The 26,629-nt window shown below is 44.3% G+C and overlaps 1 protein-coding gene across 1 annotated transcript in view; it reads right to left on the reverse strand.

The window, feature by feature from the left end:
- sema4c (sema domain, immunoglobulin domain (Ig), transmembrane domain (TM) and short cytoplasmic domain, (semaphorin) 4C) overlaps positions 1 to 26,629 on the reverse strand; it is an 84,365-nt gene that overhangs the window by 37,073 nt on the left and 20,663 nt on the right. Inside the window, exons 2-3 of the mRNA XM_079270954.1 lie at positions 19,961 to 20,098; positions 3,585 to 3,795 (exon numbers count right to left, since the gene is read on the reverse strand). Of these exons, the coding sequence (XP_079127080.1) occupies positions 3,585 to 3,708 (124 nt within the window). The 5' untranslated portion in view covers positions 3,709 to 3,795; positions 19,961 to 20,098. The remainder of the gene's footprint in view (positions 1 to 3,584; positions 3,796 to 19,960; positions 20,099 to 26,629) is intronic.

The raw sequence follows: 26,629 nt of genomic DNA on the forward strand, positions 1-26,629 counted from the left end.
AATTTGAGTCTTTTCCTGGGATTTGTTGCCACTAAGGGAGCAATGGATTAACATCAGCCTTTTCCTTTAACATTAAGTGAAAAAGTGTGGATGAGAAGACCTTTAGCAAAAACATTATGACAGAGAAACGTGTACAAAATGAACATACATTTGAAATACAAACCACGTAAATGTGAAAAGAAATCAAGATACATGCACTCTGTCAGTAATTAGAAAAGAAAAGTATGCAAATTTATAGCGCTCATTAGCAGCTCTATGAGGGCCATACATAATGTGTATCCATAAAATGTCTCATTAGGAGCCAACTGTTATGTTTTCCTCCTCAATAACTGTGACATGTGGGTGGCGAAGAATAACAACAACCTACAATTCAAAATGTGACTTTTAAAGAAGAAAAGAAGAAAAGGTGGACAAATAGAGAGAGAGAGAGAGAGAGAGCGAGAGAGAGAGAGAGAGAGAGAGAGAGAGAGCGAGAGAGAGAGCGAGAGAGAGAGAGAGAGAGAGAGAGAGAGAGAAGATGATTGTATTTCTTCTTCTGCAACCTCGTGTAAGCGTCATGTAATTGCTGGGTGGGGGTGCTGGTGTTGGGGGAGGGGGGTAAATATTATCTCTTCAACCATCTCTGCCCCAGCATAACCCAGCCAACACACACACACACACACACACACACACACACACACACACACACACACACACACACACACACACACACACACACACACACACACACACACACACACACACACACACACACACACTCCTGCATGGCCCGGAGCTCCAAATCCCTCAGACTGCCAGCCTAAGCAGTACACACACTCACACACACATCTAAACAAAGGGGGATTAGACTGATAGACACACACACACACACACTCTCTCTCTCTTTCTCTCTCTCTACACAAATAGGTATAAACACACACGCCCTCTGTGCCCCGACATTTTCTCTCACTCTGGTTTTTCATCGGTTGTCTTCTTGCCTGGCTTGTAAACTCACACTGCATGCAAACAGCAGCTCACACACACACACACACACACACACACACACACACACACACACACACACACGTTAATATGGAAGCTGTGTGTCTGTGCAGGGAGATGCCTCCATGCAAAATGAAGCACAGGGCAAATGGCCTGCTGAGAGAGTGTGTGTGTGTGTGTGTGTGTGTATTTTCCTTTCTGTCGTTCCACTGAAGCTACTTCCTGTCCTTGTAAGGCAGTTAGTGACTGGCCTCTCTCTCCCAGTCTTTCTCTATGTCTCTCCACCTTTCTGAATCTCTTGCTTTCCTTCCATGATATCGCTCTCCTCTCTCTTCTCATTTCTCCCCTCCAATCCTTCCTTCCCTCCTTCCCACCCTCCCTCTTTCTGCAGCTTTGTTTTTCCATTTCGTCTCTCTCCTATCTCCTCCTCAGCACCGTGGCAAGAACCCATCCATATAAGTCATTTTACCCAGTATTGAGCCTGAAAATCAAATTTTTCTTCAACCAAGTGGAGAAATCTGTCAACGGGTAAAATAATCCCACTTGTTTCCAATGCAAATCAATTTACGTCAAGAATCCTTCTGCACTCAAGTGTCGTACTCGAATGAAGTATGCGACGCGTTTCATGACAAGGCTTTTATTTCCAAGACATTAATGACAGAAAAAGTTGAAGCTGCACAAGAAGCGAAGGGAAGTTATCTCGTCTCTACAGACAGATTTATTCACCAATTTTTTCCAGAAAGATACTGAATATTAGATACTTTTTGGAAATGTATTTATTTTTTTTTCCATGTGTGTGCAGCTGTCCCAGTTTGCCCTGTCTGGCGTGTCCTCACCACAAGTGTGTTCTGGCCAAAGTGCAGCAGGGCCACTCTGCCAACGTTGGCTCACACTGGAGCATTTCCCCAGAAGGTATCGACATCCTATCGATTGTTTCCCCCCCCCCCCTCCCCCGACATCCTCTGTCCTTACATCCCAACACAACGCCAGTGATGACTGCATGGAGGGATGAGAGGAAGGAGGCTGGCTGTATGGGGGGGGGGAGGTGCGTGGTAGCGGCATGAGAAAGCTGCATTTGAAATATCTCCACACCCCACTGCTACCCAGCGCCATTCTCCTCAAGAGCGGCTGAAATCTGAGCTCTTTGTAAAAGCGCCATAAGAGCATTACGAGTTCATGCGATGAGCCGCAGCATACAAAGCAAAGAAGGGGAGGGATAACAGGCAAACAGAAAAGGGAGGAAGAGAAGGGAAAGAAGAGATAGATATGGGATGAAAGGTGGAATAGGTGGTACACAGAGGTGAGAAAATGGAGCTTTTTTTATCCCATCTATTTTTTCCTCTCTCTTAATACAATTTCCATAATCCCCAAGTGATAGAATGCAGTACTTCTCCTTTGAGGGATTAAAAAAAAGACATTTTCTCAGCTTGCAACAATTGGCATTGTTCAGTGAAGACAGTCGGGTTTGGCTCTGGAGGAGGGCCGAGATAAAGAGTGCAAATGCAGTTGAGCGCCAGGATTTGATTACTGGGGGTCGATCTCTTTACAAAATCTGAAAGCCTCCACCCCTGATTTAATGCAAAATCCTCCCCGGTAGTTGTAACGGAATACATTTTTGCAATTACTGGTTTTGTATCGGATGTCTGACCAGATAAATCGTTCCAGGGCCAACTCGGAGGATTCCTCCAACAGCTGTCAGTCCTTTAAATCCGTCTTAAGGTCCGGCTTCAGTGGATTTGGTCGAGGCAAGGAGAGTAGATATGAGTTCATGTTTTGTGTCAGGTTCAACTTTGGTGAGCTTTGACATGCAAATTTGGATGTTCACCAATAGGATTGAACTTTGAGAGAGCCGAAGATGGAAGCTCTGTACGCCAGCTGCTGTGTTGCACTGTGCACTTATATTTACAACGCCTCTGTCTGACTATAAACTGCTCCACAAAGGAGGAATAAGGAAGGAAAGAGAAGTCAGTGGTACGAATACATGAAACAAACCGTGTGAACTTATTGTCCCATTACAAACAAGCCTACAAGCTTGTAACGGACAGCTAGTGAGCCCAGCAATGGCCCCAACGGTACGAAGAAAATAGAACGAAGCTTCGAGTCCTACATGTGCTACCTTATTCCCGGTTGGCTGGTGTTTGAGCGGTTAGTATGCCAGCTACAATCGTTCACCATCGAGCGCTGCGAGTGATCACTAATTATTCAAGCTTCTAGAATCACATAGTTCCCTTCGTCCTGAAAGACATGGTCAAAATAAAAGAAAATACAACTTCTAACTGTGTGTCAGTGCGTTAATTGTTTAATCTCTTAATATCTGCCAAATATGTGAAAAAACATGTGAGCAAAAAACATTGCTAGCTATCCAAGCTAACGGTCAAGTGAGGGTTTTATATGATAAGAAAAGAAAAACGGACACATTTTTAGCATGAAACAAGAGACAGTATGAGCAGTAAATGCAGCGACATATAGGATTAGAACTTGGAAAATACAGCTATTTTTCATTTTATTGGGACTTTAACGAGCCGCTACCGAAATGTATTCTTTACCTCAAAGGCCCCTGATGTCTAACTCCTCTATCAGCTTGTAATACACCGCTCACTCACCCTGGTATCGAACAGTCTTGCGTGGTGTTGGGTTCCAGTTGAGACCCAGCGACTTCTCCCATCCAATCAGAAACACCAGGAGCAAGACCTTCGTCCCGCCCATAGCTCCCATATCAGCTCCCATTCGTTGGAACTGGCGTTGTGTGATGGATCGGGGGATAAATCAGTCGATGAGAGGGACTGACTGGAGAGCGGCCCAGCTCCTGGCAGCCTGCCAAGGAGAAAAAACAACACATCAGCAGGAAGCAGCAATTCACTTCCTTTATTGGCTTGGTTGTTTATCAGAAACTATTTTGTCAGAACAACTTGCACGTTTTTTGCAAAAAGCCACACAGACTACGGTTCACACATTCAAGCTGCACTGAAAGATAAATGTGTCCCTTTGAAAACATGTACTATAAAATTTCACATGGCCATCAAAATCCACAATAATGTAAAACAGAAATGAGTTATGCAAATCATTAAAGCCAATAAGGACATAGCTGCAATCAGTGTATGTGCCTCTGTGTGTGTGTGCGCGTGTGTGTGTGTGTGTGTGTGTCTGCCAACAAAAACAAACAAACCATTTTAATGACTTTTGGCCGGGGGTTATGCAGGAAAGTTTTCTCTGGCCCTCCCTCACTCTGAGCGATAATCCAGCTATCGGCGCTCAAAAAGCTCAGAAATAGCTTATCGCCGCGCTCTTGTCAAGCCAATTCAGCAGCAGTATATTAAACTGGGGCTGAGTTATCAAAGTTAATTGGCGCTGGCAATGCATCAAACGCCAACGTGTTGGGAAATGAATGCCGAGGCAAGGACAGTCCAATAGCGCTGTGTTGTAAATGAATCGGTTTATACCTCATGAACATGTCAAGTGTGCGGCCACAGAGTGGCAACAGAGTCCAATAACAGCACAGGGTGATTGACTTGTTACGGTGCTGCAGGTGAGACTGATGCACAGGGCGAGAAGAGGGATTTCACTTAAAATAGTACTTACACGCATATAATGACACACTAGCAAGTTTTTTTATATGCTTGTGAGGACATGGCAGCCTTTAAACTTTTAATGCATGTCACATTATTGTTTTTTCTGACCTCAGGGACATCAATTAGTGGCATTATGTGTTAATTCAAGATGAAACATGTCACTTGTCAAATCAACCATGAACAGCCTGCGATAGAGTCATTCATTTTCATTAGCGGTACTTTAAATATAGTTTTTAATTACGTCGGACTGGTGCCATCCGTAGATATCCTGCAGCCCTCTGTGCTGACAAACATCCTCGATCAATGATGACAAGTAGGAGATTAAGAAAAAAAATCATTAATTATTCTTCAGTGACTGCTCGTGAACGGTCATATTTATAAAACAATCTATAATGATTTATTGGGGGTTGAAATTACAAAAAAAAAAAAAAATTCTCCCTTTCTCATTGGAATTTATTTGTGTTGCTCACAACAGTGAAATGCAACACCAACATCCAGATCCTGTCCCTGTTACTAAAGGCTTCAGTTTGCTTCAAACAAACTAGGTTTTACAACGTGTCATTTAAGGACAAAGAGTTTGTGCCGATTCTAAATGACCACAGGTGATGTGTTAACCTCCTCCTGGCTGCATTCCTGATCCCTCTGTGTCTGTTGCATGTCTTTGTGGTCTCTCAACGCAATCAAAAGTACAAATACGGAGCACAATCTCCCCTCGAAGGCTTTCATGGTGTTGCACTTGAAAAAGACACCATACGATTGTGCCATTGGAAATTGGGCTTCAAAAACGGATCCATTATCTGAAAAGCACTTTGTTTGAAGCATATTAAACACATGCATCACATATGAACTTTGTTTCGAGGTAGAAAGTAGTTATAATCTAATAGTACCTGCATGGGACACTGTGGGCAAAATAATGACACACATGTAACACAAGTTACATTTAAATGCCATTTTAAAATGCTGCGAGTACAAGAACATTCAGTTTGCTTCCGTTTTATTCAAATGGCAGCAGAAATCTCAGATATATGTATATGTCAAAACCTCAGTGCTCAAATTATCTGCATGACTATATAGCACTGGGAGTGGTGAAATTAAGTATTTTTTCGAAAAGTGGGTTTAATTTAAATGTAAAGGTGACCTATAGCAAGCCCACTGCGTCTCCAACTCACGGACCACAATCTAAACCGAGTCGAATTACTCTGACCATAACACTAAACCAATTACTGAACTTTAACCTGACCACTGCAGAAATAAAGCATGATGGATCGTTCTTAATGTTTGCATTCTGTTGAGGACCAAATATCCTCATAATAATTGAAAAACTGAGTTACATGAACACACACACACGCAGGCAGAAATGCACACACACACCATCGCTAAAATGTCCCCTCTGCAGCTGCTGCTGCGTATCAGCGAGTGACATGCCGCCTTTGATGATGCACGCTCATTGGAGATGAGAATACATTGACTTTTAAACAGACACAAAATCTCAAACTGTATTTACCTAAACCCAGCACAAAGACAGAGAACACCTCTGTACTTGTAGCACATTTTATGTCTCTGACTCCCTCTCACTCACCTATTCCCACAAGTGAATACTAAATTACAGTGCTGGCAAATAAAACAAAAAAAGAAACCCAAACACTCAGCCTCTTTGGTGGATTGGCAGGAGAGGTAATTGAGATTTGGAGATGTGTGTGTGTGTGTGTGTGTGTGTGTGTGTGTGTTTGTGTGCCAATGTCCAACCAAGGTGACTGTTATTGATTAGGCTTTTGGTAGGAAAATAAGAAGATGCTGAAAGAAGCAGAAAAACAACACCTCCCAGACTCCCTCCAACCCCAGATCAGATCATCGCGATGTGCGGTTAAGAGAGCGTGCTCAAATGCTTGGTTTGGGTGAAAGCACTTCAAGCCTCGCAGTGCCGACTATACCGGCTTTATTGGATCGATGCTGGAGGCCTCGCCGGCCAACGCTTGAGTGAGCTGAGATTGAGATTGAGATTGAAAGGTGGGAAGGGAGGGAGGGAGTGAGGGACGGAGAAAGGGATGAAGGGTTGAAAGAATGACAGAATTGGAGGGGAGAGTTACGGAGAAAGAAAAGAACAAAAACACGTTGAAGGAGGCTTACAGGCTTACTTTTTTTTTATATCCCTTTCATCTCTGTACTGAGAGGTAACCCTCTCCCTCTCTTTCCTTTTCTCTGCAAGTCGAACAGCACAAGTGTTTGTCACTATCAATATTGCCAAAGCGTTAAACTAAATTTTCAAATCCAGGAAATAATGGTTTATAAAATCCTCGTGAAATATCATTCATAGGGCATCATTAATATTGTCTGTCGAGGATGCTCCCTTTTCAACTCGTGCATGCCGAGGAAACCCTCTTTGACCAAAACAGCAAAAAGTGGATTTAGGTCATCGTGGCCTACTTATCTGTGGACTCGTTGACTTGTCTACTTGAACTGTAGAGCCAGGTACAGCATGGGGTTAACAGCAGAGCCTCCATGGACACCGTCGGTGCAGGTTTCTGCATCAGGCCGTATTGCACAAGGATCACTTTAAAGTAAATCTTCAGAATTCTTTAATTGATTTGATTTTCTGGATTGCAGTCGGAATGTGATTTCAAAATCGTTTCTAAAATATATTTGTAACCCGAGCTTTAACTCAGGTTACATTTTTGGGCTGGAGAAATAGCAGATAATGAATATTTGTCGACTGAAATGTATCCGTTGTATTTAACAAAAACAACTCATACCCACGGGCAGTGTGGTCCATAAGCAGATTACTTACTATCCTTTACTTTAAAGTAAAAGTATAGCAATAATACATTAAATGAATAAAGTACTTGGTTTCAAGTAAAAGTCATGCATTTGAAAACTGTACTTGAGTAGAGCTGTACAAACCATTTAATAACCAACAAAGAAATATTCTCCAGTTCAGTGGGATTCATTTAGCTGCTTTAACAGCATGTAGCAGAGGGATTCCACACAGTGCCACTACAGGAAATTGAGCCATTCAACACAGAGCAATAACTCCGTCAACTAAGAACAGATGATTGTTTTCCATTGAGTGTTGTTGACCACTTTCTCTTCACTTGTCACCGGTGTGCTGCTAGAATTGCACGGTCAATCTGCAAGCCACACCCGCGGGGAACTTTATAAACGCCAAGGGGAGACGGCTAAATTCGGCCTATGATGTATTCTTCTTTTTCTTTCTATCAAACTGACTTATGATCCCTCGTTGTGTCGTAAGAAGCGGCATTCAGCCTCGCTCTCCCCTGACGGCCATATGAACACACTTGCTCGGTGTCTCACCGCTGTCTCTTTAAGGTCCTGTGGTGACACATAACTCTGCAGGTGGTATCAAATCATCTTTTAGCTGCTGGTGAGCTGAGACACGGCAGCCTAATAATATCAGTCAGCACTCCACAATGGAGAGCTCATTAAAACCTGGAGAGAAATAGGCCACATGTTGTGATTAGCTTGCCGAGCTCCTGTGTGTGTTTTGGCTGTGCCTGTGGATTTGTGTCATTGTATGCGCACACGTGTGGGCGTCTTTTTCTCTCTGCCTGAATGTGTGCATGCGTGTTCGGTGCGTGTGTTTCTTATCAGAGTGCATTGGGAGGTAAGATGAGTCCCGGCAGGGAGAAGCAAACCAGGGTTGTTTCTTCGAAATGAGCGAATGTCGGAGGAGAAAAAGGAAGACAACAACGTTTTCAACCCCCATCTCTCTGTCCTGTTTCATGTTGTCCTCTTCCTGCCCTTCATGTTCCCCACCCCTCCTTTCCTGGCAGCCTTTTCCTACTCTTCCTTACATATTACCATACACACACACACACACACACACACACACACACACGCACACTGACCTCTGTTGCAGTCCCAGCTGATTGCTAGTCCTTCCAGCCATTTTTTGACTTGTAACCCCGACCTTTGACCCTTTTGTGGGTTAGAAAGCCAGGGCGCACCACCAACCGCCCTCCACCTCGACTTTCAAACTGGAACAGACTTAATGTCCATGAACCCGTAGATGCCCCTACACGCACACGCACGCACACACACACACACACACACACACACACACACACACACACACACACACACACACACACACACACACACGACCACTCCCTCACAGGAGGACGGACAAAAGGACTGATCCCACCCGTCATCTCCTCTCTCGCTTCCTTGCAAAACAAACACAGCAGCTACCGGCAGCTCTCTTCCTTCCTTCCTTCCTTCCTGCAACCCCGTCCCCCTCCCCTTTCCCTCCACCTTTTATTGCTCCGGGAGCATTTGAAAAGACAAACAAATACGCACAAGTGCAAAATCTCTCACACACACACACACACACACACACACACACACACACACACACACACACACACACACACACACACACACACACACACACACACACACACACACACACACACACACACACACACACACCGGAGCTGTTTCACCTAAACAGAACAAAACTGGATCAAACGATTTCACACCTTGTGGACGGCGGGATGAGAGCGGCTCCAGGACTTTTATGCCGCGCTAGCCTCACTATGAATTCATCACAGCGGGAGGTTGGAGCAGCACTGGTGCATGAATGGTTGGACACGTACGAATTTCCGAGGCTGCCAATATCCATTTTTCAACATTCATTCAGTTGAAAAGTTAAAAAAAGGATCCCAACAAACTAACTGTATCGTGCTGAAAGCCTCTGAAATATTAAAGAGAGCATCATGGGACAATGAAACTCAGTATTCACTCTTATTAAAACCAAGGCTTCTGGAATGGAGAATGAATAGCAGTAATTACTTGTAACATGTCTCTGTACTATAGAATAGAATGTCCTGAAACATTCATGGATTGAGATCACCATTCTCACAATTATTCATTTATTTTTTTTGTAGAAAAACATTCAGTTTCTTTTTTCACAAGCTGCAAATCAACTTATTTCAATCAAATGACATTGCACCAACATGTGTTTTTGACTTGTACGACTAACCAACAGACGAGAATAACTTTAATAGCGTGATGGTGTTTTCACGACCTTTGACCAGGGAGGGATCACACATCCAGAGGATGTCACTTCAAAAGAAAAATGGGGTCCTATAGGAGGAACAGTTTAATCGTTGCCACGGTTCAGCTTTTTAGCACTTTACTTTCAGAGAGAGCTCTCGTTCAGTTGTGCAAAAACATGATATCTTTCCACACAGAAGGATTCACTGCCAAATGATCATTTGTAACCCGAGTTCTGCTAATATTCTGGTGGTTCAGATGCTATCTGAGAGTCTGTGAACCCACCAGACAGCCCTGGAAGCAGATGTGTCATATGATCATTTCACCAATTTATATGATTTTATACAGCTGAAACGTTTTGATCAGAGACGAGAGATCAGCCCTCAACAAACGTTTTGGTGATTTGAATCTAAACTCACACGCTTTAAGTCGCTCAGCAGCTCGAGCTAAATAATGCCTGAAATATGAATGCAAAAATATACAATGGCTGAAAATATACAAAACAAAATATACAAAACTGTGAAAGCGGAATGAAATAAATATCATGTTACAGCGCTCCCTGTTACATTGATGACTTGTGGAATATGAAGTGCGGGACGTCATCAAGGACTTTTTTTTGTGCTATTTCTTCGCACTTATTCACAGTCCTGCTGAGCCATGAGTGCAACAGGGCTGTAAAAAAGGTTCCGCATTACACCGAGAAGCTTTTCCCCATACAGTGAGAACGATGAAGACAACAGAGCTTTTAGACAGAGTGTGAAGTTCATGGAGCAAACAGGGACACTCCATTGACAGTGAAACACACACCCACACCATACTCCGCATCTGAGAGGCTTTGTACAAAGACACGCGTGGACATTTAAAGCAGGTGGAGTGTGTGTTTGAAGGCACGGTTTAAAGCAATAGTAAGCGCGAGTGAGCCTGCAAGTGATAGCATTAACTGGCATTACCTGAGAATATCGGCGGGGAAAAAAATGGGTCTTGCGTCTTTATGTTGACCGACTCACATTAAAGAGCTGTGTGTTCATGGCTGCGTGTGCGGGTGATGTGCTGGCACAGATGAAAGACTGCTTGATCAGCTGCATGCTGCAGTGTGTGAATGTGTGTAAGAACTCATTTGAAAGAGTGCACGTGACTGTGCAAGCAGCAGAGTCCTTCTGAAACATCCAACACGGTGTTATCATCTTCTAAAAAAAGTGTTTGGAATACCCCCTTTAAAACTGCTACCATCAATATGCGAGACACCCATCAAATTCCATGCACCTGAGCACATGATTTCCCATATTTGCACACAATTAATGATTTGCTAACCAGCAGCGGGGCATCGAGCAATTCAACTGCATCAAGTTAATGTCATTGACTTTCCTTTCAGATGGTGATTGGAATTCACCTCCCATCCTAATTGCCTCAAACTAAAGCGGAACGGAGTGCCGCATTTGACTTTAAACAATCTATTTCCACTCGATGGAAATGTCAAAAAATAAAATAATCTCCTCCCATGAGAGTGTGAAGTGCAACATCTTTGCCTCCCTCGCTGCCACCTCCCCTCACAACCCTGCTCTTTCATGTCTCTCCCCGGGGAGATTCTGCAGGCCTTCAACATCTTCAAATCTCCATCTTCTCTCCTTTCATCCCTACTGTAGCTCTTGCTCGCTCGGCCACATCACCCCCCCCCACACACCTCGCCGTGTCCGTGTCATGGCATGGTTGGCCGGTCAGGCGTGGCCGGCTTATGATTCTTTGATCGGCGCTCTGATCTCTTCCATCAGTGCCAGGGGCTCCCGCTGATTACAGATGAAATGGATCTGATTTGGACTCTAACTGCGGGCCAAACACCTGCTCAGACCCGAGGAAGTGATAGAAGAGGAGGCGCTGTGGAGATGAAGCCAGAGAGACTGACGGCCAGCTAATCGGACGGCGAGACCATCTGTGCCTTTGGTCTGTATCCCTGATGGAGTCAGACCTTAATCCAATCATTTGGGGAATGGACGTGGCATGGGGGTATTTCATTTCAACTGTTGAACTTTCAGTACAAAGATTCAATTATAGTTGATCCCCAATTTTACTGATAAGACCATTTGTGATGCAGTAACCAGGAGACGTGTTACAGAGATTTCGATTTAAATTACTGGGCAGGATAATGTGATAACACAAACGTTTTTGACAACTTTGTGAAGCTTCTAACCAGATATTCAAGCTGCACCAATACATATTTAACATTGTGGGCCAAATGGCTACATATTACTCGAAAGGGGCCTCTCGCACTGATGAACTCACAGAGAATTATCACAGACTCTGCCGTTCCATTCGGCTTCAGTGTTTTAGAGCATCTCGTTGTAACTTCAATGTTATACTATGTTCACCAGCCACTAGCTGGTGAACATAGTGGAGCATTTAGCAGCTTAAGAGATAGATACATCTTTTAGGAGGTGGGGGAGACCAAAACAGATCCATATTGGACTTACATTCATCAGGTGAGCATAATTCCAAATGAATGCTAATGTTGTCAATAGCAACATGCATCATCTAGTCCATCACTACCTCCTCCATCACCAGTATGCATATCATTCGCGCCACTGAGAAGGTGGCTTGCTGCAATCTGCAGACTCTCCAGAACCCTGAAGATTGTGGCAGACCACCCCACACTGCATACAAAGGTTTTTAATCAGTCCTCTCTGACAGGATGCTGTGGTCATTTCATTTTTCTTTTTCTTGATTTTTGTAATGACACGATGTTTATGTTATGTACCAATACACCGAAGCAAATTTCTTGTACGTGACAACCATACTTAGCAATAAACTAGATTCAGTTTTTCTATATTTGAGAGGTGTTTGACTGAATCTATGAACTCCCTTTGCAGCCATCATTATCTACCCCAAGGAGCTGAAAAGCAAGCCGAAGGAAATTCATTAGTTTGAGTTGAGACTTTTTTTTTTTCTGTTCGCAACAGCTTTTAATCATTGGGTTTCAAGCCTGCACCCAAGAGGTTCATGTTTTTAATTCCAGCCAATCACTACAGCAGCTAATTTCACTCTGTATCAGTCTCTGGTGAAAGGTGCTGATCAGTAAGAAGAGCAGATCTGGTCATGTGCTGTTTGTAGAACTCTACTCTCTGAAACTTTGTTTCCCTGCTTCCAGGGTGGAAAGTGGTGAGATGAACGTATACTTAGGTGTCACTAGTTGTAGTTGTTCTCAGTGTAATATATGGGACACGGACTATTGCAGTAAGAATGTAAGCAACGTCAGTTCGTGGTGTGCGATATGACAAAATTATATCGTAAACGATTCAAATGTCTGTACGATCTGCCTTTACAGAGGGATCGTTAGCATTGTGCAAAAGTGATATACAGAAAGAAAAAAATCACAATAATTTTTCCACATCGCCCACCCTTAACATCAGTGATAGATTCCCCATCTAGCTACATCAACCAGATTACTCGTAATCCTTTAACCTGATTGTGGAAACCATGTTTTTCGATGACTTGAGATGCATGAAATAAGATTACCTCAAAAGCCACATTAACCAGGTTACGTATGTGCGAGCAGACACAGAGTCTGTGTTTCTCTCTCAGTCTCTCTATCAAGGGCTCCCTCTCCCTTTTTTCTCTCTGGTCGACCTTGTGCTGTCGAGTACGAGGGCAGTGAGAAATGGTAAAACCCACGTGCACTGTGCCCTGCCTCGACCTGCCTGCATGGGGAATGCTGGGATAGCGCTCGGACCTTTCATCAATACACATATCTAAGTGTGTGTGTGTGTGTGTGCGTACTACTCAGTGATCACCATAAAGCCACAAGTCGATCAGTCATGCTCAAGGCGACACACAAACGCACACACTTTCATCCAGACTAACTCGTTTTTTTGGTGCTTATTTAAATACTATAATTGCTGCACAGATATATGGACTATACAGAAATATATTCGCATAAATCCACATGTATTTATGTGGATGTAACGCGCACAAACACTGTGCACACGTGCAAAACATCAAAAGGATTCTTTATCACGTGTCATATGCACACCCGCACATAGGCTACACATCTTCAGTCTCACCACTGGCATATGTTGCAACCTGCTCCTCGCACACCAGCGCACTAATCAAATCACTCCCGCAAACATGCCCCGTTCCCCCGCTGGCCACATTCAGACAAACAAAAAAGCCGACAAACTTTCTCTGTTGTCTTTCAAAGCTCATTAAAAAGCATTCACTGCTGTACGATTTAGCGCCGTAATCAGCTCTGAATAATAGAAATGGTCATATTGACGCCTGCGGGCACCCGACGTACTGTCTCATTTCGGGAAAAACAACCGCTGGGCGTGTGAATGCAAAACACTGTGACGCACACACACACGCACACACACGCCCACGCACACACTGTCTCCCTCGCGCTCTGGTTTCACTCTCTGAAACAAGTGTATTCTGGCCTGGGGAGACCGCCTACTATGCTCCTAAGGTGTCCAATTGTCCGTTCGGTAGCACTCGTTCTCTTTCCCTCCCACTCTCTCTGTTTTCATCCCCTCTCTTCGGGTCACTTCTTTGTGCTTCTCTTTCTGGAAGAATTCAGGAGTTCACGCTGAGCTCAGAGCCCTGGATCCCAGTGTGGTGCCATGGGGCAGAAAGGTCACACCGAGCTGGACTCCTATAGAAACAACCCACACACCTCAGTAGCAAGTCGGCAGGAAGGGAGGGCGCGTTACAATGACAAAGCGATGAATAGAATGACAGCAGATAGAGAGAAATACAGCACTGGAAGGAGGAGACACGACAGACTTGTGAGAGTGACTTTGTTGGCTGAGGGTCCGTAATGGTAAAGTTTCATATTCAGGCACATGAACTAGCTTTTGTGATAAACTTATACGTAGCATTCCAGGGAACCAGTAGCAGAAATGGAATATCATATTCATAACTATGTTTTCATCAGCGTATTATCACCTAAAACCAGTGGCGGCTGGTGGAACATGTTCTAGGTAGGGCCATCCTATCAATTTCAGCAAACATCCCAGTATGATTTAATGCAAAAAAAATGTAAGTATCAAACACGCATTATGACTTGGTAGTTAAATATTTAACATGTATTCCAACACGAAAACAATCAGTAAATAACACTCATATAATATAACATAACATGTTAATTTATTGAGATGCCCCTATGGACCTTGTTATAGGAGGTAAAGATCAGGAGAAGTAAACATGAAGTGTAATTATGAATACTGATGTTAAATTAAGCTATGATGAGTTTTCACTGTTAATTTAACATCTCTATTACATGTTGATGCCTCCATGACCAAGTTAAGATGAGACTGAGGACAGCTATGTAGAAGAAAAGATGTTCACTTTGTCTAATATGTAGCTTGACAGAGTTCTCCATGTGTGTCCTGGTGTTCTCATGTTTCCTTACCTCCTCATCCCTCACTCCCTACCCTGGTGTTCTCATGTTTCCTTACCTCCTCATCCCTCACTCCCGTAACTGTCCGTGCTGGATCCGTCCCCGTTGTTTTAAAAAGCTAAATAAATGATTAGCATAACGTCATCCAGCTAGCCAAACCTGTCTTGTGTACAGCTAGTACAGAAGCTTCATGTACTGCTTCCCTTTCCCGCGAGTCTGCTGTCTGATTGTGAGGTCAGGCTGATCTGATATCAGCTCTTTGGCTGCAGAATCTCTTCAAAGTTCTCCTCTCAAACGGGTCTTGGAGGAGGAGTGCTCGCGCTGGCGCGGGCGCCTGTACAGACTTCTCCTGACGAGAACGCGCAGCGAGGGGGCCTGATCGTTCTGGCCCACAGCTGAATCTATTTGAGGGCGCTGATTGGCTCAATTGTATGTCACTCATTTATATCTTGAATCAGCAATTGGCTAAACTGCTTCATAGACCCGCCTCTTTTGGGCCAAAACGATCAGGCCCCCCAAGCTGCGTGTTCTCAGAGTGTCGTGCACACAGACAGAGAGCACGAGCAGAGAGCACACAGGAGGAGAGGACGAGCAGGAAAGGCATATATTTTGCGCAGATATCATATTTTACACACATTACTGGGTACATTCCATAGTTCAAAAACACAAATATTGACAATTTGTATAATTTATGGTTATTATAATTTTTTTATTTTTTTTTGTGTGGCTCATAGTGGGGCCATGCCCCATGGCCCTCTATTGACCAGCCGCCACTGCCTACAATTAAGAATTCTTGTTTTTTCGTTCGCTTAGAATGAGCCTCTCATATCTGCATAGGGAGCGGGTCCTCCTTTTTGTTGCATCGCCATTTTTCTACAGTAGCCCAGAATGGACAACCCAAACACTGACTGTAGAGGGAGCCTTTTTGTTTTAAGTTATTAGTGTTAGTGTAAGTTATCCGGTTAGTTACCTGCACACTTGAGAAACTGTGGTTACGTGAGCTGCAGAGTCCCCACACCATTGTACCACCAGCCGCCGTCTGACTTCCGTTGCTCCTACGACTTTATTGCGGTTTTGCCATTGCCGGCTCACGTTGGACCCTACACACTGGCCCTTTAAGGTCAATGAACAGCCATCATTGCATTCAAATAAAGCACTAACGGCTCACAGCAGAACTGTTTAGGCAATTCAACTTTCAAAAGACAAGTGACTTCATGAAACTATCCACCAGCCTGAGAAACAACCGACCAGATGTGAGCAGTAACACACTGCTTTATAGTTAACATGTGCATCAGTGATGTTGTAGCACACCTGCCATAGTAATCAACTGGACATGCCGCGGAGCACACAGAATAGCCAACAACTTTGGAACTGTGTTGTGTTCACTAGTGCTGGTTGACATGAACACCGACAGGAAGCGGGAACACACTGAATATTGAGGGGACATCATTAACCTTTAGCTTCTGGAGGCATTTAGTGACTAGTCATTACAAATAGGGAGGTGACCTCCCCGTCTCCCACGCCGATTATGCGCTTGCACTTTTATTCTTTTACTTTGCTGTTTTACTTTTCATTCATAAGCCATTCAAATCCCCGGAAGGCAAGCAAAAGCTGTAAAAGCAAATAGCGAGAGACACTTTTCCCTGACTCAACAACTACTCATAAAGAAATTGCCCTTGAGCAAAGCACTTAAACCAAACTGTAGGTTCAATGTGCTCAGTGACTGAGAGAAGACTGGACACAATGAACGAGTTGTGCTTCTGGTGCCGGGCAGTTCCCAGTGGCCAAAATTAGCAGACTGTGGTTGTACTGGGCAGCTCCCAGGAATGAATGTGCATTTACTGTAAAAAATAAAATAAAAAATGCAAAGCAGGACATTGCTGAAGAAGCGTGTGCATACTCAGCAGAAGGAAATCCTTCCTTGGATGAATAAATGTATGGAAAAAAAAATCTGCCAACAACAGCTATACAGTTAGGGAAATCAACACCCATCAGCTAAAAATGCACCTGGAAGGACAAACAGTACATTACCGCGAAGACGGATATTGGATGAAGAGAAGAGAGGCGCAGTGAAAGGTGAGAGGAGTGAGAAGAAAGCGGTGGGCCTCGGCGCCCTAACACAGGGTCTATTAGAGCCTGAGTGGGACCATTAAAAGGGAAAGACGATACACAAAACTTCATACAGCGCTCCTCTGGCCCGGCTCTACATTAACCACTGCCTGCTCTCTACTTTGTTGAACACTCGGGCTGATCGATAAGCAATGAGGAGGAAGGAGAGGAGGGTATATAGGAGGCGGCGAGGCGAGCAGGAGAGGAAAAAAAAGTCCAGGTTTACGGGAAGATAAGCTGGGATCGATAGAGAGACAAGGACTGCTGCTGCTGCGTGGAGAGAGAGAGAGAGAGAGAGAGAGAGAGAGAGAGAGAGAGAGGGAGAGAGCGAGCGAGAGAGAGAGAGGATGGAGGAATGCGAGATGCGGCAGGCACACGCCCGTCCACCTCATCAAACCCGACGGAGGGGAACCCGTGTGTGTGCCAGGACACTTGGGCGATGTCAATATACTTACAAGTAGCAGCAGCGTGTTTACTGCAACAGAGTTAATATACTGTAAATGTCAAAGGAAAGCCGGCACTCAAATACTGGCTGATGTGATTAACGAGCCCAAAAGCGTCTCAGCATAAGGTACATTAACACAGCACTGATTTAATCAATACAACCATTGTATAGAACCGTTGTTTTTAACCAGTCACAAACAGAAATGTAAAAAGACATTGATGGCGGTTGAAACGCAACACTTCCTGGAGAACATTAAAAGCCTACCAGGAAGGAGCAGACGTACTGTATGCCCTTTGAGGCACTGTAGGTGTTTTAATGTGAAACATCATTTCAAGGAGACAGGGAGTTGTGTGACTAAAATATGATACAACATACAAAAAAACGAAAACAAGATTCGGAATAAAGTGTGTGGTGTTCTATTACATGTGCAGTACATTTATCTGTGGATACCTGACACCTGTCACCCAGCCTTGATGTACATAACCTCCACCTTCCTCTTCCTCCCGCTATCGCTCTCTCCAGCTCCCTCCTTTGACCGTAATGTCCCTCTTTATTTTTCCTTTCTCGCCCTCCTCTCCTCCCAAAGCTCTCGGTGGCCATGATAGCACCCTGTCAAGGAAAAGCTATTTATGATCGTCAACCAATATCCTCACAGAGATAAACGCGCAGTGTGAGAGGTAGAGAGCGAGAGAGAGAGAGACACTACCAGAATTATTAGAGAGAACGGGGGATATTGTGACAGTGTGTGAGAGACATACACACATATACACACACTTGCAGAAAATATATGGATTGATTAACAGAGCAATGTTGCCTGAGGCACGAATCGGCCGTTGTCACGGTATTTGTGTGCGCTTGAGTGCATCCCTCTCTGTGCTCTGGGTGTGGAAGTTGGGATACAGATAATTACTTAAGTCTAGCACCACTCGCTTGATCAAACCGACAGCGGATTGTAAATCAGACGGCCTCACACACCAGTCTCTCTCACATGCACATCAGACATGATGATATCCAGTGTTCCACTATGCCAAGGCCATGGGCCTGATTTTAGGAGGAAAGGGGGCACAATGGAGTGTTGGTTGTGGATTACAACTCCTGATTCTATGGATATTTGTTTCTCAGATCTTTCCGACAGACTGTCCTTACTGTTGTTTACAATCGATCACATTGGATCACACTTTAAAATCTGATTTGAGCGAACAAAGCATCCGAACTGTAGAAATACGAACCACCTCAAATGTGGTTTGGATCCATATTTCGTGTGTTGTTGTGTTTTTGCTGTCCACCCTTTTGTAAAATCAATCTGGATAAACTCTGGAATATGGCAGTCTGAACAAGGCCTATGATTATAAAACGTGTTACCACAGCCGTAGCTGTCTAAGGCTGTGGTAACACATTTTTGTTTTGTTGCCAGGAAGCATTGACTGTCAAATCCGTGAGCTCCAAGATCGGTTCTTGCACGCATTGGGATCCGATCAGCCAGAACGCATGCCGAGGTGGCCCGGCTCGCATTGAGTTGGGATGTGGACAGCATGAGGGAACAATCTGGACAATTTGTCAAAGGTATAGGTCCCCAGAAATGTAAGCTTATTGTGACACATTTACCTGACATGTCAGGATTAAAATTGGTTATTGTGCGGTAATCTAAGAAAAAACCTTCATTGCCTTATCTTTTTGATTGATATCCAGCTTTACACCTTTTCAAACGTGAAATTGAGCTATAAATATAGAGATAAAGTGGAAATGACATTATATATTTTGATGCATTTAGACTAAAACTATAAACTCATAAAATGTATTTTCAGTAAACCTTAACTTTATATTCTGTGCATGGGCTGCCGTATTCACTTTGCTTGTGGCAGTGCTGCAATCCATCAATTCCTCTTTCCTTCTTCTCTTTCCTTTCTTCCTCGTTTTCCACTTTTACCCTTCGGCGAAATATGGCCGCCTCACCTTCACTCACACATACAAGAGGAAAGGGTGCGAGCATCCCGCTCACACACACACACACACACATACACTCTCAAACCCATACCCATCAGCGTATTTCTGAAGGAAAATGCCCTGAAACCTGAAATCCAATATCCCACTCAAATTCTACTTTTTGTTTGCTTTCTTATTATCTCCCGGCTCAAGCACGCTCTCCGCTGCTTCCTCTTTGTCTCGCTCCAGTCTAATTTATGTCGAGGAGTACCTGAAAATGCCTGTAATTTCCTCATCCAGTTTTGAAAACGACCACTCCCGTCCCTCCTGCATGGTTTTCCTTTCCTATTCACTTTCTTATTTCTTTTGATTCTTCGCTCATTTCACATGCCCCCCCCCCTGTCTTCCCTCTGTTCTCATCCTTCATTCACACTACCAGTACTGCTTTTTTGCCGAGGAAGGTTTCAGGGGAGGCAGAAAAAAAGATGCTGCTGTTTTTCTTCTCCACCCTTTCTTCTGTTTTTACATCCTTACTTGTTTTTCCTTCTCCTCCCTCGCACGTCTGTGTGCTTTCTTCTTGATCTCCCTTTCAGGTTTTTTTGTTTTCTGCTCCCCTCTCGTCTTTGTGAATGTTGAATCGAGACACTTGACTCAGATGAAGTTCACATTGGGCTAAAGGAGAAGAGGAGAAGAACAAGAGAAGGTTAATGAGTGATGGGGGTGGATGTCTGTGTGTGTGTGTGTGCGTGCACATACGTCCATGTGAGATTGGCACGGCTGCTTTAATCATTTGAATGTCTCTCCCAGAGGAGACCTGGCAGCCAGTCTGTGCACACGCAGAAGTACACACGCATACAAACAGCTGTTCTACTCAGATGTACACAGTTGGTGAACGACTCAAGCTGGCGAGCTAGCCACGAACACGCTAGCCAGACATGGCAGCCCTACTCAGTCACAATAGAGAACCTAAGTAATAAAGTGGTGTTTTTCTGTGGGAGCTGTAGTTTTAGGCAAACAATTTAATTGTTGTTAGGTTTCAAAATGATAATTGATAGATGGCATTGAGTTACGGCAGCTAGTGGAACAAATGCGTCTCTTGAGTGACCGTTTTGGTAAAAAAAGATGTCTGGCACACTTGTATCTGTTGTTTTTTTTCGAAATTTTCAGGAGTCATAGATGAAGCCAGCTTTGCGAACCAGTGAGAAAAAAGAGGAATAACAGGAGAGCCGACCTCTGCAAGTGGTTTGGGTGGTCGTTCAAACTTGTATTTAGAACATATGATGCCATCAACTCCTGTCTGAAAATCATCCCTCGTTTGTGGAGCAGATTGTCCAAAGGGAGGTTATATAAAAGTGGATGATGCAACAGAAAAGCAGCTGACAAGCTAGAAAAGCTTCCTCCATTTGGCACTCTCCGTTTCCTTCAAAAAGATAAGCTATGTTGCTGTTGGTCAATGGCAAATGGCATCAACCATACGTGCCGAAGTTCACCAAAGTTGAATTTGATGTGTAAAATGAGCAGACATTTACTTGATTTTCAGTTTTAATTGCTGTTTTGGGTCCTAATACGCACATCAAACACACACTCTGACATACAAAGCCACACACACACCTGGACCCTTAAGGCTGCTCACATTGGATCCCACATTGGATCCCACTCCAGATCACATAACAAGTCTCAGCCGGTGTGTGTGTGTGTGTGTGTGTGTGTGTGTGTGTGTGTGTGTAGAGGCTAAGATTCATGTCAACATCAATGGCTCACTAATCACGAGGAGAGCGCCGAGAGCCAAGCAGATACTGTCGGTAACGTATGGGCCAGCTAGTGTTACACAGAGGGCGCATACAAACTCTGACACATCATAGTTCATTCACTGCTGTCAATAAACTAGCCACTGGAAACCCTGCTACACTGTGTGCACACTGCTCTGCACGATATCGACTGGAAAAGCTGTGACGTCCATCAGACTTTATTGACTGAATGCGAGAAACCCCAGAAACCCTGACATAACTCACAAAAAACGAATCAGAAATCGGTGAAAAGCGTCTCTAATTTAGACTTTTTTGGCAAATTTATGTGAACGGCATGATGTCCTTGTCACATGAATACAAAAATAAAAACTCTGTCTCTCCAAAATGTCAACTAAAGCAGCTGCGTTTTGATCCTTGTAGCAACACAGCTTTTCAAATTGCCTATTTATCCAAAAGAAGTAGAAGGACTTTTTCAACCCGAAATAAATCTATTAATCCTTCATCACCGGGAGGGGACATTGTGAAACCTTGCATTGACTTGCTTTTCTAAAGAAAGAGAGCAACCAGAGACGGGATGAATCCTCTTTTGATGGTTGCAAGAACATAAAAAAAGCAGGTTACGTAAAAATCTATTCGATGGCAGGTCCTTCAAAATCGAGTTTGTTTAATTAAATGCGCTTGAAAGTGAATTTAGACGAAATGAGAAACATCACGGCTATGAGTCACTCACCATATGAGCGCGAGTGTGTATGCATGTGTTAACTGCTTCTGGTAGAGCGTTTAACCCTTCAGTGAGAGTGACTGAACCGGCGGCGTGTCTGCTGAAGCTTTAGCGGCAGCAAAAGAACTTTAAAGGCTGTTTGGAAAAAAAAATATCTCCCCGAAATGAAATATACTGCTGCTACTGAGGCCACTAGCTGTGCTACCTATAGGACTGGATGAACCCACACACACACACACACACACACACACACACACACACACACACACACACACACACACACACACGACTATATGACAGCACAGCAGCATACTGGCCATCTCTGGTAGATTTTTCCGAAATAAGTAAGTCATCCAGACCTCAGCTTTCCATTGGCTTCATCGAGGGAAACAGCAGCCAAACGCCGGCAAGGCTCCACACAAACACACACCCACACACACACACACACACACACATGCAAGCACGTCGGCTACACACAAACCAATGCGCACACATATTCTTCCAAAACACAGACACACACAAGGCGGAAAAGGAGGAGGAGGGGTGAAGTGGAAGGGGAGTAGAGGGGTCTGGTTAAAAAGCAGGATTTCAAGAACACCTGCACACACACACACACACACACACACACACGCACACACTTCCAGCTGCTGGCTGCCTGTGTGTTTGACAGGCAGCACAGTGAGGAGCTGTGTGGAAGCCAGCCAGCCGCTTATGAATCAACAATGACTAACAGTTTAAACCTGTACTTTCTGAGCTAATCGCCTGCCTGCTTATTGTGAATGCATGCGTTGTGCGTTGTGTGTGTGCGCGCGGGTGGGTGGATGTGTCGTGTACCCACCTCGTGTGTGAACATGGCAGAGTGTGCACGACTGTGTGTTGCTGTTGTGTAGGAGAACTTCTTCATCAGGCCCCGTTGTGACAGCCCGGGCCTATAATTGCTTTGCAGCAAATTTGACATTGTCTGAGCTGACAGCACCCTGATGAGCAGAATAAAAGTGGAGTGACGATGAACCCGTCACTTCCTCCGAACTGCCTCGACAAGAGCACAACTCTGCGCTCCGTTTGATCGGTGCACAAGACAACGCAATGGGATGCTAATGGCATGCAAAGGCACGAGCTTTGAGCGTGTGCCAAGGTGTGTGGTTGGCCTGGTAAGCGCGCGCGTGTGTGTGTGTGTGTGTGTGTGTGCCAGTAATGGCAGCTCTAATCAGCGACAGAATTGGAAGAGGCATGTGGCAATAAAGCCCAACAAAATGCCTGCCAGTCCCTATTAGAGCCGAGCACTCTCCGAAAGCGTGGCTGACGACACACACACACACACACACACACACATATATAGATATATATATTTACACACACACACATTCACACACTCCATCTTGGTGGACATCTGGCCAAGGTCAGAGTGAGATCTGTGCAATGAATGCCAACTGCAAACCCCTTATCACTCCACCCGCCCACGCCTCCACCACCACCACCACCACCACTCGCACCCCTTTAAAAAAGAAAGCTTGAGCTGCACAGCCTGACTTTACGGTCTTTGTCGCCCCGAGTGATTCGGTTGTAAACTGTGACGCCTGTAAGTGCAGCCTGTTACCCACGGGTTTGGATTTACGGGATAAAATTAGAGGTGGCCCCCATTTGCTGGAGTCATTATCAGCGCCGAGGCACGACCGAGTCAATTGCCATTGAGATCCTTCATGAGAGACCATCCGTACTCCACTGAAGGATCGATTATTCAGTGTGCTGTAGTAATGACTGATATCCAGCTGGCCGTTTACCATTTGTCTTCTTCATGCTTTGCCCTGTATGTGAAATACTGTTCCTGCTCTGTGCTACCACTCCTTTCATAGGCTTTGAGAGACATGTGGCTTTGACAATTATTGTTGACATTTTCACAGAGATGCCTGATGTTTGATCAACGATGAATTTGATACCACTTTTATAAGCTGTAATGAATAGCTTCATCAATTTTGATTGAGAATTGACTCAACCTACATCAGTTCTAAGCCATTAATAAGAGCGACTCTTGGGTTGCCAGATCGCCTTTAATTGATTGGACTGTAGACTAAAACTAGCACACATTTCATAAAATGAAGAGTTGCTTATTAGCCTTCAAAACTTTTAATATCTTTCGGTCAGATGGAGAATGGTTGCACACCCATTGTTAAGATGGCCAATAAACCTTTAGCTATTTATACATGTATATATGACTGCTCTAACATTAGCAGTACCAGAGGAAAATGCTCTCTTTGCCAGCTCCGAACTTTGCAACTGCAGCCCACAGCACAGATGCTATCACAGCCTTTGGCACCGCAGTCGGTCAAAACGCATCGACCGAGTTTTTGGCAATGTGAACGAGAGGGTTTGAAGTCCTATTGTCTCTGCAGCGTGACACGAAAACCCCCAAACTGTTGCTATCAACACATGAAGTGATTGTGATTTTGTTTTTTTTTCTCAGTGAAGTGGGACCTTTCCACTATCATCCATTCATTTCCTTTGCATGCCCGCATTGGATGCTTTTGGCAAGAGATATTGGGTTTGAGCTGAGGAGCCGTGATTATTGTTCTCACTGTGCCAGAACACACAGGAGCCGCCACGGACACAAAACACTGAGCAGCACCTGGTGTGTGTGAGCTAAACCCGACACACGGGAAGGGGAAAAAAAGCTCACATTTGTCAATACATCCACAACACACACACAACCGCGATATATCACAGACACTTGACATCTGTTTTGAAAGTTATAAGAGATGACATCACCACATAAGGGCAGAGAGCTCATTAGTAGACGTCTTTTTGACTTTTAAGGTGTTTGTGCATGAGAAGAGGAAAGCCCTGAAACACGAGTGGGGTGACTGCTCTGTGTGCACGCATTTCTGTGTGTGTGTCTTGTGTGAGACATCTGTTGTCATAGGAGGGAGGATGTGATGGTAAAGCACTGACTTGGGCCCTGGCCTTTTCACAACAAGGCCCGGGCTGGTGAGGAGATTTATCCCAATATTTGTCTCATAAAGGAGTAAAGCCGGACAAATCCGTCCTGCTGAGGAAGCAGGACCCTCTATCCCTCTGATAGAAACGCTCTACACAGGCCCTTTCACGGGACCACTTTCACTTTGCATTCCTGCTTCTCTCACAGCACGCTCTTTCTGGGCGTCAAAACACAAGTCAACTTTTTCATCTCGTGAAATGTCAGATAATGATGTGAATGCTGAAAAAGCGCTGCTGTCAACTTTACCGTATTGGTTCACTCTAACAGGTCTCATCCCCTCTGTTTTCAGCAGGCAGCTATTTTAAGCTCTGCTAAACTCGTGGTACCCATCGCCAAACAGCAGACACACACAGTTAGCAACAGGCTACTGAGGACACAGAGGAGCATGTAGCAGCTAAAGAGCTTTCTTTCTTTTGTGGAGACCAAAACAGAGCTACAAAGAGAATGAATACTGGACCTGAAACATGGCTCCAAATGAACGCTAATGTTGCTAAATGTGGAAATGTGTGAAGAAGTGTTCCTAACATATCATGGATATGTTCACCGCTTGCCACGCTGACGACAAATGAGCCGCAAATAACAAATAATGAACAACTAAATAAAACAATTTCCATTTCAAGATTTCAGAACGAGCAAGACTTGGTTAGTCACAACAACAAACTGTTTTTTTCTCTGCAGGGTCAATGCTCTATATTGCTCTCGCTCAATACAAAACTGTTGTCCCTGTTAGTACCCTCAACATGGGAAAATAGGGTCCAGGTTAAAAAACACAGAAGTTACCCTTTAAGTTCAACTTCTTCCACTGAAATATGGAGATTCAACTATCACTATCGATTAATAGGTAAGGGGAATATTGAACTTTGCAAATAATATTTTGATAAGTTGATCCTAATGTTGATTCTGTATGTTTTGGTCATTTATGTTTCAAAGCAAAGTCACGTGACTGAGTGGTGAGATTGAGCTTGAATGTGGATGAACAAAAAAGTACCGGGAGACACGAGCCCGTCTCTTCATTTCTTTTAAGCCTTTCACGTTGCTGCTGTTTCTCTGCCGTTAACAGATACCTACGCGTACTAATACACATTCGATGCTTCTTTGGCTGCGCGTTGACACCCATTGATGCAACAGCTAAGTTTCACGGCATTCTGACCTGTTCGAGAAAGACGTCTTTATTTTCTTAAATGCATGAGAAAAGAAGCATCCATTAAGAGTATACTTTAAAAAGTTTTCTTTCTTTCTGTTTGTCATTTTTCCTTGAAGGAGACCCTGAACCACTGCGGGGGAGTACGCAGCATTGCAGGTCCCGCGTGGGCCCTGAAGAACAATGGTGCCCGCCAGTGAATCAGTAAACACGCAGCCAGTCTCTGCATACTCTGATATTATACACTCATTCCAGGTCAAAGCCAGAGTGATTTTTCTTCTTCTCCTGTGGAATAACAGGAGGCAGGAATATCCTGTTTCATTAGCTTTCCTCTCAGTGCTGCTGTCCAACAAAATGTATCTGGCCGAGGGTCGGAGCCGCAGCTGAAATAGCAAATAGCCAGGGAACCCGGCATGGGGGGGGGGGGGGGGGGTTATTGACGGAGAGAAAGGTTAATATATGTGAACGTGGATCAATCCACGCATCTACTCCTGTTAGTGCATGCGTTCATCCACCACACATGCATATTCCCATTGGGTGATAGCTTAATATGTGCACATGTGCATACTTGCATCTGTGCTCTGCGCGAGCACGCGTGTGT

The sequence above is a fragment of the Melanostigma gelatinosum genome (assembly GCF_949748355.1).
Source record: "Melanostigma gelatinosum genome assembly, chromosome: 6".
Taxonomy (NCBI): Eukaryota; Metazoa; Chordata; class Actinopteri; order Perciformes; family Zoarcidae; genus Melanostigma; species Melanostigma gelatinosum.